Genomic DNA, 20,090 nt, shown 5'->3' with positions numbered 1-20,090 from the left:
AGACTGAACTCAAAATATAAACTTGGCATATAAAGTCATGACATTGGCTGTGACTGTTGTTCTGTATCTGATTTTTGCTTAAGAAAAGCCAACAGTTCATAATTCTATGAAACTTTCTAAATTATAAGCAAACTGACAGGCTGCATTTTCTGGAAGTAGCTTGGATCACCCTCCTTTCCCAATGCCTTTCCCAGGACCCGCCCACTCCAGCAGGAAACTCCTGCTCCTTTTCAGTTAAGGGGAACTGAGTGAAGTCACCACCCTGGTCATTTTCAAGGAATACCACTGGAGTCACCTTTCTCCCTGCTGGTAACAGAGAGAATTGTGCCAAGATGCTTGAAACTGGGCTGGGGTTAAATTCTTAGAAATGTTTGCCTCTGCGTAGCTCATTCTCCCCTCACTTGTAAAATCATTTTCCTTCTTTGAAGAGCACCATTGCTGTCTCCCCTGCGGTGCATCAGCCTTGAAAGAGAAACTTTTGTCTCTTCACATTTCCTTGTGTATAACCCAGCACATCACAGCACAACAGCGAAGCCACTACCACGCACCTGTGCGGGCTGGATGGCAAGCACTGCTGAAGGCCAGGGGCCCCTGTGGACTCTCTGCTTCCCACTTCTTCTCTTACCTCCATTGTCCCCAACGGGCCTTCTCTTTTGGAAGAATGCTGGTTTGGGGGAAATTTATAAAATCTTACATAAAATGTGTGTATAACGTTTGTCCCTGTTGTATTGATTTTTGTTTTTATTTCTCCTTCCATTCCTAACCCTTTTCAACCTTTGCTTCAACACCTTCTTTCCTCTCCCTTCAGAATGTACACTGTACATTACACAGGTGGACAGCTTCCAGGGGGGCCCGCCCTCTGAGCTTCCCTGGCACACATACTGTACTAGTGCGTGTGAGCTCCTGAGCAGTGCAAAGGAGCTGTGTGTTCAGCTGAATACTTTCTTTGTTAAACATTGCACAAGAGATGGCACATCCACTCAGACCCAGCCAGGTATGCAATCTGTTTAGGATTGTAGAAGAAGGGCTCAGCGTGAGCATCTCGAGCGTGTTTGAATTAAGCACCCTGCGTGTGAGACTGACTGCCCACCGCCTGCTGCAGGCCTTTCCCCTTGGTAGCTCGGCAATAGTCTCTTTCTGAGTTCATGGCTTCAGTGCTCAGTTCATACCAAGTAGAAGAAAAAGACACAAAACACCAGCTAAAATGAACTGTTTAAAGAATATGGAAATTACACTCATGAAATTGCCCTTTTTAAAGAAGGAATATGGGGTTATGCATCTTTTATTTTGAGTGACTACTTTACAGATGAGTTCTCCCAACCACAGTGTGTGTTGAACAGAGTGAGTCAAGCTCTGAGGCAGCCCCATAGTATTTTTTTTGTCATTTTTTCCCATAAACAAGTATTCATTTTCCCTACTCGAATACAATATTGTTGGGTTTTTTTTGTTTGTTTGTTTGTTTGTTTGTTTTGAGTAATTATAAAAGACATGAATTTCTAGCAAACATTTTCATTAATAAACTGAGTTTATTTATATTTTAAATATATTTTTAATGATTTCAGAGAGGAAGAAAGAGAGAGGTAGAAACATCGGTGATGAGAGAGAATCATTGATTGGTTGCCTCCTGCATGGCCCGCACTGTGACTTCCTGGTTCATAGGTTAATGCTCAATCACTGAGCAGCACCAGCAAGGCTAAACTGAGTTTATTAATATGTCAATACAAAGGCCTGTGTGAGGCTTATTAAAGATGTGCTCAAAGTGCCCAAATATTTCTTACATTCCCCCAAGATCCCGCTTCCTGCATGCCCAACTGGATTTGACAATCATGAGTTTTAAAATACTCTAAAGAATGGGTTTATACTGAAAATGTTTTTATTTCTTTTTGTGTTTATAGAATGCTGATTTATAAAATGGTAAAACTCTGTGAGATGAACTGTGGCTGGTGTTTCTCAATGGTTAGAATATCAGACTGCAGACAAAGGGTCTCAAGTTTGATTCCCAGTGAAAGGCACTTATCTGTCTTGCAGGTTTGATCACTGGCCCCTGTTAGGGCCTATAGGAGGGCCAACCAATTGATGTGTCCTTCTCACATTGATGTTCCTCTCTCTCTCCCCTCCCTCCCTTCTACTCTCTCTAAAAATCAATGGAAAAATATCCTTAAAATATCCTCAGGTGAGGATTTAAAAAAAAAAGACTCTGGTCTGGCCAGTGGCCAGTGTGGTTCAGTGGTTGAGCATCGACCTATAAAGCAGGATGTCAAGGTCAAATTCCTGGTCAGGGCACATGCCCAGGTTGTGGGCTGGATTCCCAGTGTGGTGTGTGCAGAAGGCATCCAATCAATGATTCTCTCTCATCATTGGTGTTTCTCTCTCTCCCTCTCCTTTCCTCTCTGAAATCAATAAAATCTACACTAATAATAGACAAATATGTAAATTGACCATACCTCTGCAATGCCCCACAGCCAATCAGGACAGAATGTGCAAATTAACTGGACAAAGATGGCGGCAGCCACGAAGCCAGCCAGAGCGAGCAGGAGGCTTGGGTCACTCCGGCGAAGGAGGAAGCCAAGCTTCCCGCACACCTGGGCTGGCAGATGAAGGTGGGGCCTGTGGGCAATGGCCACAGAGCAGGCCAGAGCAAGCGCTCTTAGGTGGCCCTGGGAGACAGAGGAAGCCAAGCTTCCTGCCCACCCTGGCCAACCGCTGAAGGAGGGGCCTGTGGGCAGGGGCCATGGAGCCGGTCTGAGAGTGTGGGAGGCTTGGGTCATCCAGGCTGGCCACCAAGGGAGGGGCCTGAAAATGGGCCTCAGCTCCTCACCCAGGCTGGCCACACCCCCATGGGGTGGGGGTTCCAGCTGGGGGGCATGGCCAGCCTGCAAACAGCATCAGCCCCTCACCCAGGCTGGCCAGGCACCCCAGTGGGGACCCCCATCCTGAAGGGGGTGTGGCCAGCCTGAAAACGGCCCTCAGCCTCTTACCCAGGCTGGCCAGGTCCCCCAGCAGGAGCCCCCACTCTGAAGGGGGTGTGGAAAGCCTAAAAACAGCCCTCAGCCCCTCACCCAGCGCAAACCCTCACCCCATGGGGGTGTGGCTTGCCTGCAAACCACCACAGGCCCCTCGCCCAGGCCACCCCGCCCCTGACAAGGCACCCTGATCCAGGGCACCCTTCAGGGCAAACCAGCCAGCCTCCAACCATACACCAGGTCACTATCTATACTAATAAAAGGGTAATGTGCTAATTAGACTGGGAGACCTTCCAGAAGACCTTCCAAACGTTTTTCGGGACAAAGCCATGGTGGCAGGGCTGAGGTAGAGGTGGTTAGGGGCCAAGAGGGGAGGGCATTTTTGGGTGATCAGGCTGCTGGGCGGGGGGGGGGGGGGGCATTGGGGATGAACAGGCCATCAGTGGAAGTCAGTTGGGGGGGATCAGGCTGGCAGGGAGGGGCAGTTGGGGTGAGCAGGCCTGCAGGAGGACAGCTGGGGACTAGCCGACTGGCAGGGAGGGAAGGTGGGGGAGAACAGGCCAGCAGGAGAGGCAGTTGGGGGTGATCAGGCTGGCGGGGGGGCAGCTGGGGGCGAGCAGGCTGGCAGGGGGGCAGTTGGGGGCAAGCAGGCTGGCAGGCAGAGTGATTAGGGGAAATCAGGCAGGCAGGCAGGTGAGTGGTTAGGAGCCAGCAGTCCCGGATTGCGAAAAGGATGTCCGACTGCCAGTTGTAGGATCAGTCCTAAACTGACAGTTAGACATCCCCCGAGGGGGTCTCAGATTGGAGAGGGTGCAGGCCAGGGTGAGGGACATCCCCCATGCACGAATTTCATACACCAGCCCACTAGTCTATATAAATAAAAGCCTAAGCGACTGTTTGACCATTCAACTGTTCGACCAGTAGCTGTGATGCATACTGACCACCAGAGGGCAGATGCTCAATGCACAGGCATGGAAACATGGAACAGACTGATGAATCTCAGAGGGAAGGGGTGAGAGGGGAGGGCAGGAAGAGATTAACCAAAGATCTTATATGCATGTTAGACGCCCAGTGCACATATTCATGCCCTGGTGGGGTCCCTTGTCATGACATTCCCCAAGGGGTCCTGGATTGCAAAACGGTGCAGGCTAGGCTGAGGGACCACACCGGTGCACGAATCCGTGCACCAGGTCTCTCTCTCTCTCTCTCTCTCTCTCTCTCTCTTTATATATATATATATATATATATATATATATATATATATATATATATTAGACCCTATTTTATTCTAACAGGGTCATATATATATGACCCTGTTAGAATAAAATAACAGAATTCCAACTTGAGCTGGCCTGCATGAAATGGGGTTTTCCTGAAAAGATCTTGGGGTATCTCACAGTACCTAATATAGATTAAACAGCCAGACCTCAAAATGTTCAGGGGTGCAACCAAATTTTGGGAATAAGAGGAACCAGCCACATAAGCTGCACCTGTCTGCTCTCTCTCTCTCTCTCTCTCTCTCTCCCTCTCTCTCTCCCTTCCTCTCTCCCTCCCTCTCTCTCTCTCTTTCTCAATCTCTCACTGAAGAAAAGCTATCTTCTCATAGGTGAAACATTGCCACTGAGAACTTCTGAGTTTTCCATTTCACAGTTTCAGCCACCAAAAAGAGGCTGATCTGAACTTTTTTTATGCCAAAACCAAAAGAACCCTATATAATAAAAGCTTAATATGCAAATTGAACGAACGGTGGAAAGACCTGCAGAACGACCGGTTGCTGTGACATGCACTGACCACCAGACAGGTACCAGCGGGGGCCCCCTCAATCTCCCGCTAGCCACCTAGCAAAGGGAGGCAACCATGGCAGCAGTGTGGGTGGGGCTGGTGAGCGGGCTTCCAAACACCCCACTGATCAACCCACAGATCTGCCCTGATCGCTGGCCAGGCCTAAGGACCCTACTGGTGCACGAATTTTGCACAACAGGCCTTGAGTTGTAGGATAAGAACCTACTGGCCTGGCTTTGCTCAGCTTCCCTTCTTTAAATCTGTGTGTGGATGTGTGTGTGTGTGTGTGCGCATGCGCACACACGCGTGTGTTTGACTGTGTGTGTGTGTGTGTTTGGGGTGGAGGAGTGAGGGGGAATGGGGTGAGACAGGGTATAGAGAGGACATGTCAAATTTGACAGCTTCAGAGGAGAAACTATGGAGAAAAATAAACTGCAAAAGAAGCAATATTTAGGAACAGGGAAGTATAGGGTGCAAGAGAAAAGGTATGGTGCGGGTGGGCATCTATAGGCTAGCTGCCAGGCACTCCATCAGGGCACACCCAGAGGCAGAGCTCCTTGCTTATGTAACTTGCCACAGCACAAGGTTCGTGGGAGGTAAGGACTCTGGTTTATCTCAGTGACAAGCGTGTTTCTTTCATTTTCCACCGAGACCTGGAGCTGGAAGTAAAAATCAAGAAGAAGGGTAATATTTGGTGCAGGAAAGAGATCACTTTTTTGGTTTGTTTATTCATTTACTGGTTTGATTTGTGGACATATTCCATAGCAAAATCACTGGACCCTATTTTTCCCCTTTCTTTAAGCCATAGCTGGATACCAAGGAGTTACCAATAAGCTCTTCCCAAACATAAGCTCTGTCAGCACAATTGAGTGTTTGCTGTGCTGAGCAGAATTTTTCTAATAATACGTCTGAACATATGCAGGAATATTAGTTTCTGGGCTTTGAAACAATCACTGCTAGAGGGTTCCTTACCTATACAGGACATTTAAGGTAATCACACACTCAGTGGCTACACAATAAATGCTTTTACTGCATTAGACCACTTCTGTTACTTCATTGCTCCCACCCACTCCCTTTTAAATCCAGGGGATGTTTTTTAACTGTAAATATGGTTTTCAAGATTTCTGTATTTATCATTGCTTTTACTCTTAATTTGATTCATTACAAATATGATGCACTTGCCTGCTTATCTCTTAGTAGTAACAGGACCTGCAGTGTCAAGATTTTAATTCATGTATATAAAAGGTGAAAAGAATTATCCAAAGGCACTGTGTAGCAAATGTCTGGAGCTGGGATCAAACTCAGGAATGTGTGACCTTAAAGTCCAAGATCTCTGTTCAGAAAAAAATAAAATAAAACATTGTCTTCACTCCCATTAGACCAAGGGACACTTAACCTTTGTTTTCCTATCATTTTTGCAACACAAATTGTTTTTCTTATTTTGCTGTGTCCGTGCTTTACAGCTTGAATTTCCACTTAATCCAGTCCCAGTCCATTATTATCCCATTTGCTAACATCATTTGTAGCAGCTTTATGATAGCACATTAATTTTATGTACTACAACTTTCCTAAGAAATTTTCTAATCTTGAACACTTAACTTGATTCATCATGACATCATTGTGAATAATGATAAGTAGCATGCATAATTTCCATATTTTAAAATATATCCTAAAGATAGAGCTATTTAAGTGTGTTTGCTGGGTCAAATTATGTGAATGTTTCAGAGAATTTTTAACATGTATGGTGAAAAAATTTTTTAGAATAGTTACACTATTTTCAGTATAACCTAGTAAGAGCCTATTGTAAGGGTGACATTGGCACTTTAAACAATGATATAATTTTTTTGCATGTTAAATGAGCAGGTACATCTTTTAAAATTTCATGTTGTTTTTTAAAAATAGTGGTTTGAAATAGATTCCTGACCAACCCCCAAAAGACAAATGTGGGGTCAGTGACCACAATTATCTGCACATCTCCCCTTTTCTTTAAAAATGCAAAACCTTTCCAACATGTGAAATGACAAACTCTGCACATTTTGTTCTGTGGAAAATGAAAAGCCTTACAGATTCTGACTACTTTATAGTAATTTCAAATCAATGAGATTTTGTCCCAGTGTTGAAATCCTTAATTTAATTGCCTAAATCAATTCAAAGCTTTTATTGCCCAATGATTCCACCCATTTCTTATGGTAAATCACAGTTTTTATTTTGATGGATTGAAGACTGATTAGGTAGAGAATTATAGCTGACCAATTTACTCTATTAATTCATGCAGGTAGATATTTATTTTTCTCTTTATTCCTACTGATTTGGTTGCTCTGCTTTATCTCCTACTAGGTGTTTGCCAAACTACTGTGAACATGGAGGAAGCTGTTCCCAGTCATGGACCACCTTCTATTGTAACTGCAGTGACACGGGCTATGTTGGCCCCACCTGCCATCACCGTGAGTAGATTCGTGGTTTCCACAATAGAATGGGCAAAACTCCAGGAACACCAGATTACCTTCATGATGTAGTCAGCATGGGGAAGGCACTTGTTATTCATTCATTCAACATGCCTTTCTTGAGATAATACAATATGCTAAACATTGTGGTGGGCATGGAGGATACATGGATATAAGCCATATTCTCATGGAATGTATGGCCTATGAGGAAGACAGACAGGAATGGGAAATGTGGTACAGGCAAGACAAGGGGCCACAAGTGCATACAGGTGCATAGGTGTGAGGTATTAACTCAACTGTGTTGTCTTTGTGGGCTGAGTTGTACTGTGATAAACAACCCAACATCTCAGTGGCCCAAGTGGCCAGCAGTTGTTCCATGCCTGTGTTATATGCCCATCACACATGGGCAGAGGGCTCTTGCTCACATTGTCGCATTCTGGGATGCTGACAGGCTCCCTCTCTGGAACTTTGTCATGGCATGAAGAAGGAAACACAGGGAAACATGTGCCAGTTTTTTAAATCTACCTGTAAGTGGCTAACAGCACTTCTATTCACATTCATATGGGCACACCTAAATTTAAAAGGGAAGGAAACACCACCTTATCATGAGATCTGACACAGCAGAACCAACATATTGGTGATAAGTATGATGACCATATGTCAGTGTCTGGGAGGCTTCAAATAGAAAGCTTGAACTGAACATGTGGTGGGACTATGTTAGGAAAAAATGGAAAAGGAAACTGAATCTGCAAGCAGTTTTTTTGCTGGAGGATTGGGTGGGTGGAATTTCTCCATCACTAGTGGGAGAAAAGTAAATTTCTAAGACTGGCACAGGAGAATGAGTGGTTTTTATTTGCATGGAATTATAATCCTCTTTTTCCAATGTCCCATTGTCTTTAAGCCAGTCCTAGAAAATATGCAGCTGAGGGTTCAGTAGAGCTAAAAAGCAGGGCCAGTGTCCAGAGTTCCTGTGCCACGGTAGAGTTGAGTCTGATGTAGCATCAGTACAGTTTCAACCCTGATAAAGACGTAAGTCCAAGCTACCTAATTTTTGGCAAAATTTCATGCCATCATTCCTATCAGTTTTAAAGTTTATTCTATTCACTTTTTCTAAAGTAATTTAACAATCTTTTAAGGAGTTCATCCTATGAATGCTATTCTACTTTAATATTCTCCATCCACCAGCTTAAAAATAGAATGTTTTAGCTTAAGAAAATAAAATTGATGGAACACTGTAAAGCTGATGAGCTGAACAATCAGCATACTAAGCTTATCAATATCATTTATTTAAAACCTTCCCATTCTCCTTCCCGTGAAATTGCTCAGTGCTTACACTGTGGCTGTAACACTAAAAACCCCCATGTTTCCTTCTGGAGACCCTGCCAGGACAAAAAAGGAGCATTTGTGTGACTCTGAGGTTGGACAAGCACACTTTGGATGCCTGTGCAATTCGAGAATTTGTCCTCCCTCTAACAAACCCCCGCCACCCACCACCTCTAATTGGGTAAGAACCATTGTTTTGAATCAGTTGGTAAACCAAGTGCATCAAACTTGCCTTCATGCTTTTAGCAAGCATGCGAGTCACATGTGGGGCATTAGAGATACAAGCTGCCAAAGGGAAGAAAACATCACATAGAACACCTCATAAAAACAAAACAAGGAAGTTCAATATTCTGCTCTTGTGGAAATGACAATGTTCTTGGTATGTTGGGCATATTTTCTTAAAGCAATCATTTACAATCAGAAAAGTAAATAAAAGGTCTTCAGAATTTTTAAAATTGATAATGTCTTGAGTGTTCTCTTAGTATTTTGTCCTTTTAAGCTCTTCAGGATTAGTTTAATTTTTTTTCATTATTGGTTTGTTCCAGTAAATGTGAACCAATAGGGCTGACTGAAAACAGATAGGATAAACTTTTTTAACTCTTGTGCATCTGGGTGAGGTGAAGAAGTGTCCAATGGACTCTCTGAGAAATGACAAAATGAGAATTCTGAGTCTAGACATATTAGGTTGCTGTGGAAACTTGATATATCACGATTCCATTTCAATATTCTTTCCCCATTATCTGATGACACTTAAAAACTTGGGTATGCAAGTTAGGTTACCTTACAAATGCACCTTGTTCAAAACCACCTATGTAAGAAAATGATGATGAATATGTGGGCAATTCTTATCCAATCTGTGGCAGCTTCCCCATATAAGGAAAGAACGAGATCATTGTTTCCCGTGGGCTTCAATTAAACACTACTATATCAGGACTGTCAGTTGTTTTTGGTTAGAAATCTTCTTATCTAAGTTGTATCCTATTCTCCAGAATAGTAACAAAAGGTAAAATAATTTTAGCCATTCAGCACAAGCCCTGGAAATCCAACCAATGTTCATGGCCATCAGACCACCAGAGACAGTTACCATGGTTATTGGTTTTATACAGTGTGCAAGTTTAGAAGCTGTGTACTTGAAGCCAAACTTCTAAGTACTCAGGGTATGACTTGGTCATTATATATCATGTCCATCTTATTACAAATCCAAGTTAAGATAGAAATAATGATTTTTATTTTATTTTATTATGGGAGCATAATGCACAGATCGGTCTACAATGTGATAAACTGAGATGGCATTATTACCATACTAGAGGCCCAGTGCATGAAATTTGTGCACTCAATGGTAGAGAAGTATCCAACCCCTCTCACAGTCCAGGAACCCCATGATAAATCACCCCAAATAGGTAGGCTCTGTCCACCCAGCCGGGGCTTCATGATGGATCACCCCCGTAGAGGGACACCCCACATACCCACCACAGCACCACCACGGGGTAGCTTGGGCCTCCTTCTTTGGGGTGATCATGGAGCCCTCCAACTGATTGATCGTCCCACTGGCCAGTGGCCTGGGACTCCCTCTTCAGGGTGATCATGGGCGATGGTCAGGCCCCCGACCAATCGCATCGCACCCACCTTGGCTGCCCCGGCACCAGTAGGTGTCATAGTGTGGTCATCCGGATGGTTGTTCCACTGTTTGGCCATTTGATCTATTTGCATATTACACTTTAATTATTATAGAAGATTTATTTTATAGATGAGCACATCGAGGCCCAGAAAGGATACATAACTTTTTCTAGATCACATAGCTAGTAAGTGCTGGAGCTGGGACTCGAAAGGAGTAAGTATGGTGGAAGATGTCAGATCCTTAGGCCCTATATCTGATTTCCTTTCTCCAACACACAAGACATTTGCAAACCACTGTATGTAAACTTATTGATAGGGCATTCATGATATTCTTCATATAGTTATAGACATACTATGATATTGTGATACCCTAATTGACAATGCAATTCTAGAAGACAGAGTGATGAGGAAGTATTTGTGTTCTAGGATAATTGTGAAATCATCACAGAAGTAAGTAAGATGCATCAGGTCTTGAAGAACTGCTAAAATTAGAACTGGAGAGACTGGCAAGAGCCAGGACCTGGTGGTGGGAATATATATACTATGTTTTGGGATGATGCTGATGTTTGCCTGGCTCAAGACAGGAAAAATGAAGAGCTTTATTCATTGCTGAAGCCCAAATTGGATCCCTATAAAGCACTTTTCTGGAAGGGAATCTGAGTACACTTTCTCTTATGAGCAGAGTTTTTTAGATGTTATTTGAAAATATCTATAAATACCACTTTAATGACTGCATCATAAATAGTCTAATTAATGAGACTTTTGTTTTTATTTAATTACTTTAATATTTTGGCCTTTTGAGGAGAGGGACCCTGTGTTTTTTCCAAATATATGTTATTACATTCAACATTTCCAGTGAAAACTTTGTGCTTATTTTTTAACCCCACATGTCTTACTGTTTCCTTGAACTAGTCTTAGAAATGGCATTATTGAGTCAAAGATTATGAATAGTTTTAAGGATCTTGATTCATATTACCAATTTACTTTTTTAAAACCTTACTATAGTTTATACTCTCATTAATATTTTCTGGCATCTTGTTTTACCCTCTGTTTGACATGTACTTTTACTAAAGCATTTGCATATTGAAGTGGAAATTATTTTTGACTGTCATGGTGAGTTCCAGATAAAGCAAAGTTTTGTTTTGTTTTTTAGATGACTTGTATAATAGAAATAAGATTGTTTCCACATAATCTTATTTTATCATTCAACAAGTACTTCTTAAAACACATCTGGTGTCAGTAACAATGCATTTGATTGTTAGTCTCACAGTGAGTGAATTCAATACATGATACAAGTACTTATTATTATCAGTGTGTCTCCTGTTGAGTGAGACTTTCCTTGATCTTCTCACTAGTTCTGTCTGATGAAAGTCACCATTTCTCAGCCTTTGCTAATCCCTTTCATAGTGCAGCCTCTCTGACACCCTGATAATGCCTTTTAGCTCACTTCTCAGCTTGGCAAGAGGATGTCAATTTTTTTTTTTCTCTTAAGCCTGAGATAGTGCTTCTCCCATTGGACAGTCAATAGCCAGGTATTGATTGAAAGCATATCAAGTTGTCTGGCAATCATGCCCTATAGTCATCACAGAGGAATAACACTTTTGCTATTTCGATAGTAGGTAAATGGTCCTCTAACTACATTGCATTTTATGGTTGGACCAAAAGGTTGGAGAGGGTGGGGGATTTTGCTAAGTGAGTTTATTTATTTATTTATAAAGTATCTTCATTGTTGAAAGTATTACAGATGTCCCCCTTTGTTTTTTGTTTTTTTTCCCATTGACCCCTTCCACCCAGCACCTGCCCCCACCCCAGGCCTTTACCACACTGTTGTCTGTGTCCATGGCCTATGCATAGCCTATATAATAAAAGCCTAATATGCTAAGTGTCTGTCCAGTTGGCCATTCAACCAATCAAAGCATAATATGCTAATGATATGCTAAGGCTGCTCAACCGCTTGCTATAATGTGCACTGACCACCAGGGGGCAGACACTCTGACCGGTAGGTTAGCTTGCTGCTGGGGTCTGGCCAATCAGGACTGAGCGAGATGGGCCAGACATGCCCTGGAGCCCTCCCACGGTTCCTCCATGACTGGTCAACCTCCTATGTCCCTCCCTGGCCCCTATCATGCACCAGTGGGGTCCCTCAGCCTGGCTTACACCCTCTGGCAATCTGGGATCCCTCACGGGATGTCAGAGAGCCAGTTTCAGCCCAATCCCGCAGGCCAAGGGACCCCACTGGTACATGAATTCATAACCAGGCCTCTACTATGCATATAAGTTCCCCTGTTAATCGCTCCCCACTCCCCTCAACCCGTGCTTTCTCTCTGAAATTTGTCAGTCTGTTCCATGCTTCTATGTTTCAATCTATTTTGTGTATCAGTTTAAAAGCATCACTCATATCTCTTAGCTCAGGTCAACTCATATTCTAAAGTTATTCTGTGGGTTTCCTATTAGGATGTAAATAGATGCTTAACTCTGAAGGTTATCAGCAGATGTTCCCAGCTGCAAGTAGACACCCAAAAAAGAACAGAAAAGCAGTAATGTATTGTTGAGTCCACACTTTGCATTTATGACACTAACCACAGTTCTTCATGTCATTATTTTTATTCATGTTAACTCTCTATTGAGACTATAAACCCCTTTAGGGAAGGAACTGTGTCTCATTTATATTTGTACTAAGTGTTTCCAAGGATTGGTGACATAGAGGGCATGTTATATATTTGCTGAAATAGACAATTAACCAAAAAATAATAATTTGGTGTGCTATTAGACGGGGCCTTCGTCAGGACAGGATAATGTTTGAATCTTCTATTTAAAGAACGTGTCTAATCTCTGAAACATAGTATAAATCTGCTGTTGGCTATATATGCACATAGATAAATGAGATATATGCACACAGTTATGTCGAGGTAATGGGGTAAGGGCACTGTCAATTTCTGTGGAAGGTGAAAACTTTTCAGAATAATTGACCTTTTAGCAAAGACTTAAAGGATGCGAGAGGACAAGAGCAGGAGAGGTAAGAGTGAGCAGCATGTACAATAGCAGAGGGGCATGAAGGATCCTGCAGCAAAGAGGGAGCTTTGAGATGTCCAGTATAGCTAAACTCTGCATAGAAATGGAGGAAGGTGCAGGGGCAGAGAAAGAGGCCAGACTAGAGATAAGTTGAGAAGGAGCTTGCTTCTCGCTGGACATCTAGAAGCAGCCATAGTTTGTTAGTTTGACTTTAATGCTGGAATTGACTTCCTAATATTTATTTTGTTGTTTGATTTTTTATTTATTGGCTTCTTTTTGGAAATAGAATAGGTGTTTTTTTATTGAGCTTGCACTAAGTTGGAAGGTATGGATGACAGAGTTATTTGTTGGTAATTGTTGAATGACCAGATAGGTTTTTACAATTGTGTGGGTAGCAAATAATAAGAGTCAGCAATTTAGAAAGATGGGATACAACTTGAAAGACATATCTAAAATTGGATATAACACTTGAAAACAAATCAGACGCAGCAGAGAGAAGGATGACTGTTAGTTTTTTAGCTTGGAAAACTTCCTGAGTAAAGGACGTGGTGACTGCATTCTAAGGTCTGTCTGAGCCTGATGGTCTAATGTCAAATCCAGGCCAAAAACTTACAAGACACGTAAGTCAGGGCAGTTGTTTGGGTTCTATGTGCTTCATCTTCCTCATTCGTGATATGGGCTAATAATAACATAGACCTAGCAGGGATATCTTGAGCATTTAATAAAAAAAATCTGTGTATTTAGTTTGGTTCCTGTCAAATGTTGTCTTCAGTTCAGTTAGAGATGCAGTGTTTGCATGGAGAGATGCTCACTGTGCAGAAGTAACTGGGAAGCCCCAGAGAGAAGTCCAGGTGAAGACCAGAGTGGCTGGGTATATGGGTGCTGAAGCCTTCTGAGCATATGAGGTATGGTAGGCCAAGGGTGGAACCTGCAGTGTCACATTTTAAGGGACTCAAGAAGATACAACTGAGACACAACTTAAAAAGGAATGGTAAGGGAGAAAAACAGAACAAAAATTGGAAATCTAACAAGCAGAAGGAAAACTTTTCAAGAATAGATTATAAGAACAGAAATGCCCAATAATATCCCCAAGTGATATATGAAGATGAGTTAATCAACATGATTGGTGATTATGGAATGACCAGATAGGTTTTTAAAAAAGAAATTTGAGAAAACCCAATAAGGGAAAGAAAGAAACCATTTTTTAAATAGGTGACCTATGACTGTGGCAGTACTGGAATGTATTAGAACTTTCTGTTCCAAGAGAATTTGTTAACTGATGATTATCATAGCTGTTGTCAGGATGAAACAATTCAAAACTATTACCTGCCATTGATATGGTTGTGCTCTCCTCTAGGAGAAAAGTCCAATACCCATGAATAAACAAGTAATGCAAGGCAGGGTGTGACTACATGCATCAGATTGCCTGCAGGGTGGTAGTTACTCCTTGAAGGGAAAGATCGGAGCAGGTTGAACTGAGTGTGAAAGAGTTCTTAAAGGATTGATTGGGACTGAAATAAGGGCCAGACTTGGATAGGCAGAGAATTCTCAGGAGAGTGTTGTTCAAGGGAGAGAATCAATAAAGGAGTTTAAATAAGGATGCATGGAGAGTGTTTGAGTTTCACTCAAGGGACTTGCCTAAGAAGAAGAGAATGAACATTTGTTGAGCTCCTATTAGGTCAGTAAACTGTACTCAGGGGTTTATATAAATCATCTCAGTTTCTGAGCCCCCCTTATATTCTTTACTCTCATCTTATTGACTGTGATGATTCTTCAAGCATCTGGGTCTTCACATATGCAAATCTCTTGACCAGGAAGAATCCTTGTCACTTTCTTTGCCTGAGTCACTTCTGTGGATTCCTGGGAGAAGTCTGCCCAGTTCTTTTCTTGGTGTTGCTTTTCCCTGCTCCTTCAGCATCCACTCGTGGAGAACTTATAGCACCATATTAAAATGTAATGTTTGGTTCTTGTTTTCCTTTCGAAACTAAAATTTTTGTGCATTCCTCTGTATATCTGGCATCTACTTTCACATAGTAGATCAATAAATATCTCTTTATAGCCAAAATGTTTAAAACCACTGAGCTGGTAGAAGTGGGGTTTGAACTCAGATCTAGATGGCTTGAAAGCAATTCCTCACCACATTACAACATTTATAAGTGGAAGGAAGAAATAGTTATGGAACATGCAGGATTGAAAACCAAAACTGATTCAAAAACTTCTTATCAGAGAGAGGGAAAATGAAGGGTATATATATTCACCTCGGATTGATTTTCTTCCTTTTGAACATATATCAACAATTTAATAGTTCCACACAGTCATTTCCGACATGTTAATTTGTTTTATTTGTTCTTTCCTTCCTTTTTCTCAAATCTCTTTCCCCTCATTAATTGAGACTACAGTACAGCTAACTTCAAATACATTGCATTGACAGAGTGCAAGGAATATAATCACAAGTTTTGGCTTTATTCCAAGTCCTTAGAAGTAATAAAAAAATCCCCAAATATGAGAGAATATCATTAACTGGAGATGATTTAATCGTTGATGTTGCCTTCCTTTAGAGAACCTCTAATATTTACTTTGAACACTGAGCAGTAATGATGAGCGTTTATTTCTACTTTCAATCAACAAAAGATGAATTACCCTAAAAATACAAAGTTCCAGTATGTCCCATGAGTTAGTGGTAATCTAAATTTGGACACATACATATTAAACTCAATACATGAGCACACATCTTCCATCTGTGCCTCAGCTGTGGATCCAGAATGATCTATGTTGTATTTAAAGCTTTCTGGTCTTGGACAAATAACTTTTTCTTGTCAGTTTAGGTTGCTTAGTGTCTAAAATAATAACTCATTGAAACAGCTATTTTGTGGATTGGAGGAAAGGAATGGAAAATATCTAGCATAATGTTTGAGATTTGGCATTTCTATGTGAAATGATATCTATTATATATTTAAAATCATGTTTTTGAAAGTTTAGGGACATTTTTCATATAAGAGACATTTGATAATTTATTCCCCTATACTACCAGATCATATAGCTCTACGGACACTGTTTACACTGCAGATTACGGTATAAGTAGTAATAGCTGTCATCAGCGGAAGAGCTGAGAGGTGTGATGCCACTGAAAGAAGACTAGGCTGGGGCTCAGGAGGTCTGGGTCAGATCTGTCTCTGCCACAATGACCTTCAGCAAGTCATATGCTTCTTGTAATTCATATTCCTCATGGGACTATGTAAGTTATACACAGATTATACATGGTACCTAAGAAAGAGGAATTGTATGTGCTCCAGCAGTATGAATCAGAATGAGTATGTTGATTCACTGGGGTGTATTGGAATCATACTGTACAGTTCCTCTTTTTCCTCTTAGCTATTTCTTAATGTTCTAGCTCAGAATAATATTTGCATCTATTATATAGCCCAACTCTTGTCTACAGTTTAGAAAACATTCGGTGCTTTTCCTCACTATTACCTCAAATAACCTTTAAAAAGTAAAACAAATGAAAACATCAGAGGTGCTTTGTAAGGGTCACAGATATTTACAGCGCTTGCATCTTTCCCTTGGAACATTAGGTTAAGTTAAACCACTGTGGTCTTCATTTGGAACAGATCAAATCAAAGAATAATAAGAGTAATAAGCAATAAGAGTATGAGAGTGTGTTTTATCAATATAAGTTATCAGTTTTATTTTAAATAATAAAGTGAGTCTTGACTAAGTTTTCATGAAATTAAGAGAATTCTCAGTATGCTCAGTTTGAAGCTTGAAAAAAATATTTTGATTATGTAATTGAGAGATAGAATTCATAAAATGTTCCTTCATTCATTAAAATTCTACAACACAATAACACTGTGATATGTGGCAAGTTATTTTTCCAATTTGAGTCTCACTGTGTCATATGCCCAGAGAAAATAATAGGACCTGTCCCTATTGCTGCCGGATGAATTCATGAGCCAGTGGGCGTGAAAATTCTCTGACAAGTTCCATTCTAACCCTTCCTTGCAGATTCCTTTTCCTATATATTTACATAATTGTGTTCTCACTGTAACCTTGGTTCAGGACAAGGCAAGTGTTTAGAGAAAGGACTCAAGACTCAGAGCAGTTTTGAATGGAGAGGCCAAGGATATTTGGTTACAAGACCTGAGTAGGGCTAAAACCTAGATATTCTGCTTGTCTGATTTTGTCAGTGTGAGGATCCTGCAAAAGTTTCTCCAGCTATATCATAGTCTACCTATTGTTAGTGAAATTCTGGTATAATTTTCAAATTTCATTTTTGTTACTTTTATTCTAAAAGAAAAACTCTATGTCATTGCTCAGCTTCACACTCTCCGCTGAGTTGATGTTAGGCCCCTGCTTCTCAGCTCAGTGAGTGTGGTTCTTTATTTGGAGTCTTCCTGAATCACAAACAGTTCCCGGTCATGGCCCCATGTGTATACATGTTATAGCAGCTCTGATCCACTTTTCATTCCTTAAACACATCAACTTTTTTTTCTCACACAATTTTTCTGCCCCTGAATGTTCTTCTTGACTTTTCCTCCAGGTGATTCTGAGTTCTACCTTGGCATCTGCTTGAGTGTCTCCTTCCGGGCACACTGGTTGCACATTTTGCTGTTTCTTTGGCAGGAGTTTGAGCTCCTTGGGGTCAGGCACTTTGGTTTTTCCACACACAGATCCTGGTACCGAGCATGTTAAGAATACTGTATGCACAGAATAAGTGCTGAAAGGATGGAGTTCCGATTCTGCACTTGTCAGAACGTCCTTGAGCTGTTTTTGCATGTCTTCTCCATTGGGAGAAGGTAAAACACAACACATCACGTGACACTCCACAGCATCTGTCAGCCTTTCTCTCTGGCCATGAAGAGAAATATACAATTTTTAATTTGATGAAAGAACTGAGGTTACTGCTTTGAATTCAAAGCATAAGTTCTTAAAGATCTCCACATCAAGGCCCCTATGACTCCCAAACTGACTTATAAATCATCTTTCAGTTGGCAGAGTTATAATGTACGATTTTAAGACACTAACATAAATAGGACTTTGAGTAAGTAAATATATGTTGAAAATATAAAAAGGAAATGAAGCTGTCCATCATCATGGCAAGACATGTAACTGAGTTTATTAGTCTGTCAAGGAGAAGATGTCAAAGTCAATTTTCAGCAGCACAGACTCCCTGCTGGCAGCTGATGTGATGATGAAGGCCTTGGCAATCGCCCCTCATCCTGTCTCCCTGATCCTGCTGATGTGATAGCTGGAAGGGGAAACCAGTGAATGTTCTGCTAACACTTTATTTCACTGCTGCATGTTGATGAAATGGTCATTCAATGGGATGGTCGTTACATAACTTGCAGACTGGAGATGCCAGGAGCCCACAAGCCTTCTGAGTAAAGACCTGTGCTCTAGCTTCTCCTTAAGATGGTCTGTGGCCCAATGACAGCACTAGGACAGTGGTCAGCAAACTCATTAGTCAACAGAGCCAAATATCAACAGTACAATGATTAAAATTTCTTTTGAGAACCAAATTTTTTAAACTTAAATTATATAGGTAGGTACATTGTTATTAACTTAATTAGGGTACTCCTAAAGCTTAGGAAGAGCCACACTCAAGGGGCCAAAGAGCCACATGTGGCTTGCGAGCTGCAGTTTGCCAACCACTGCACTAGGAGATTGTCAAAAGAAGCAGAAAATAAATGTGTGTGTTTTTTGAAAATTTATCTTTTTTGGGGGGAGATAAAGCATGAAAATAATTTTTTAAAAAATTAGGTTCCCTTGTGTTCAATCCCAGGCTCTAGCAATGACTAATTAGCCTGGGAAAAATTACTCAACTTCCCTGTGCCATGGTTTTTGATCTGTAATACAGGAATAATATATCTGTGTTGGGATATTTTGATGATTATGCAGGGCAGCAGTTGCAGTGCCTCTATAACAGGCACTTGATTTACTTAATTATTTTTGGACCTCCACACTTTTACCTTTTCTCATCTTCTGTGGATAACTTCTAGCTTAGTAACAAATGCTGGTTGCTATGTTTGGAAAGGATATTTGAGTATAAGCATGTTATTTGCATCCTTCCTCAGGTCAATGCTGTAGAAACATTCTAATGGATACCTCTTGCTTTTCTTGTGCTTCTCTGGTGGCTAGAAGGTTGATTTCTCTTAGAAGCTAACTTTCTCTGGTTAGACATTGTTGTGTCCTCAATGAGTCTACTATGGAAACCTACCACACACATCCTCTTTGCAGAGCTTTGAGGAGTCCCCAAAGAATAGGACATGCCATCACTTTCTCCCAACACTATATCACATCTCGGGTGCCCAGAATGAAATATGATGTTTGTGGGCTCCATAATACTTGGAATCACTGGGTTCAGAATTAGGTAATGACTATCAGGGTGAAAAAATGTTTTTTGCTTATAGTATACTTATCGTCATATTATAATACTTATAATTGATCCCCAAATCAGTGAAAAAATATGATTAGACACTTTATTTTGGCTACTTTGTTAGGATTGAATTGAGAGACTTATTTTCATTTAGCACAAGTTCTTATAAATTTCTGCTGTTTTCTTCTCACTCTTCCACACAACATGTATTTATAACAGGTATGTATAAATTGGTATCAACTCTGGGTCCAGCAGTGAGCACTGTGGGTGACATGGAAAAATTAAATATCTGATTCTTATGTTGAAGGACTTTAAAATTAGCAAGAATTGGAAGGGGAAAACATATTATATATTCAGGAAATAATACAAGGTTGTTGTACATGAATAAATCAAATAGAAGTGTAGGTCAGAATTTAGACATCAAGCATGGAGCATGTGATGAGGCCTAAGGGGAGGAAGGCATCAGTAATTCTGAACTTGAGTAGGTACTGGTATAGACATATGACCTGCATAGTCACACAACTTGGGGCAGGTCGCGCCTAGCCAGGGTGGCTCAGTTGGTTGAACACTGCC

At 41.2% G+C, this 20,090-nt stretch overlaps 1 protein-coding gene across 3 annotated transcripts in view; it reads left to right on the top strand.

Annotated features, from left to right (window-relative positions):
* Positions 1 to 20,090, top strand: part of CNTNAP5 (contactin associated protein family member 5) — an 857,999-nt gene that overhangs the window by 504,002 nt on the left and 333,907 nt on the right. For all 3 annotated transcript variants that reach the window (XM_070423164.1, XM_070423162.1, XM_070423163.1), the window contains exon 11: positions 7,083 to 7,189. In XM_070423164.1, coding sequence (XP_070279265.1) covers positions 7,083 to 7,189 — 107 coding nt within the window. The remainder of the gene's footprint in view (positions 1 to 7,082; positions 7,190 to 20,090) is intronic.

The sequence above is a fragment of the Myotis yumanensis genome, unplaced genomic scaffold (assembly GCF_028538775.1).
Source record: "Myotis yumanensis isolate MYYU_CA2020_CCGP unplaced genomic scaffold, mMyoYum1.0.hap1 SCAF_8, whole genome shotgun sequence".
Lineage (NCBI taxonomy): Eukaryota > Metazoa > Chordata > Mammalia > Chiroptera > Vespertilionidae > Myotis > Myotis yumanensis.
Note: the sequence above shows the minus strand (reverse complement) of the source record. Positions and strands in the feature narration are given on the sequence as shown.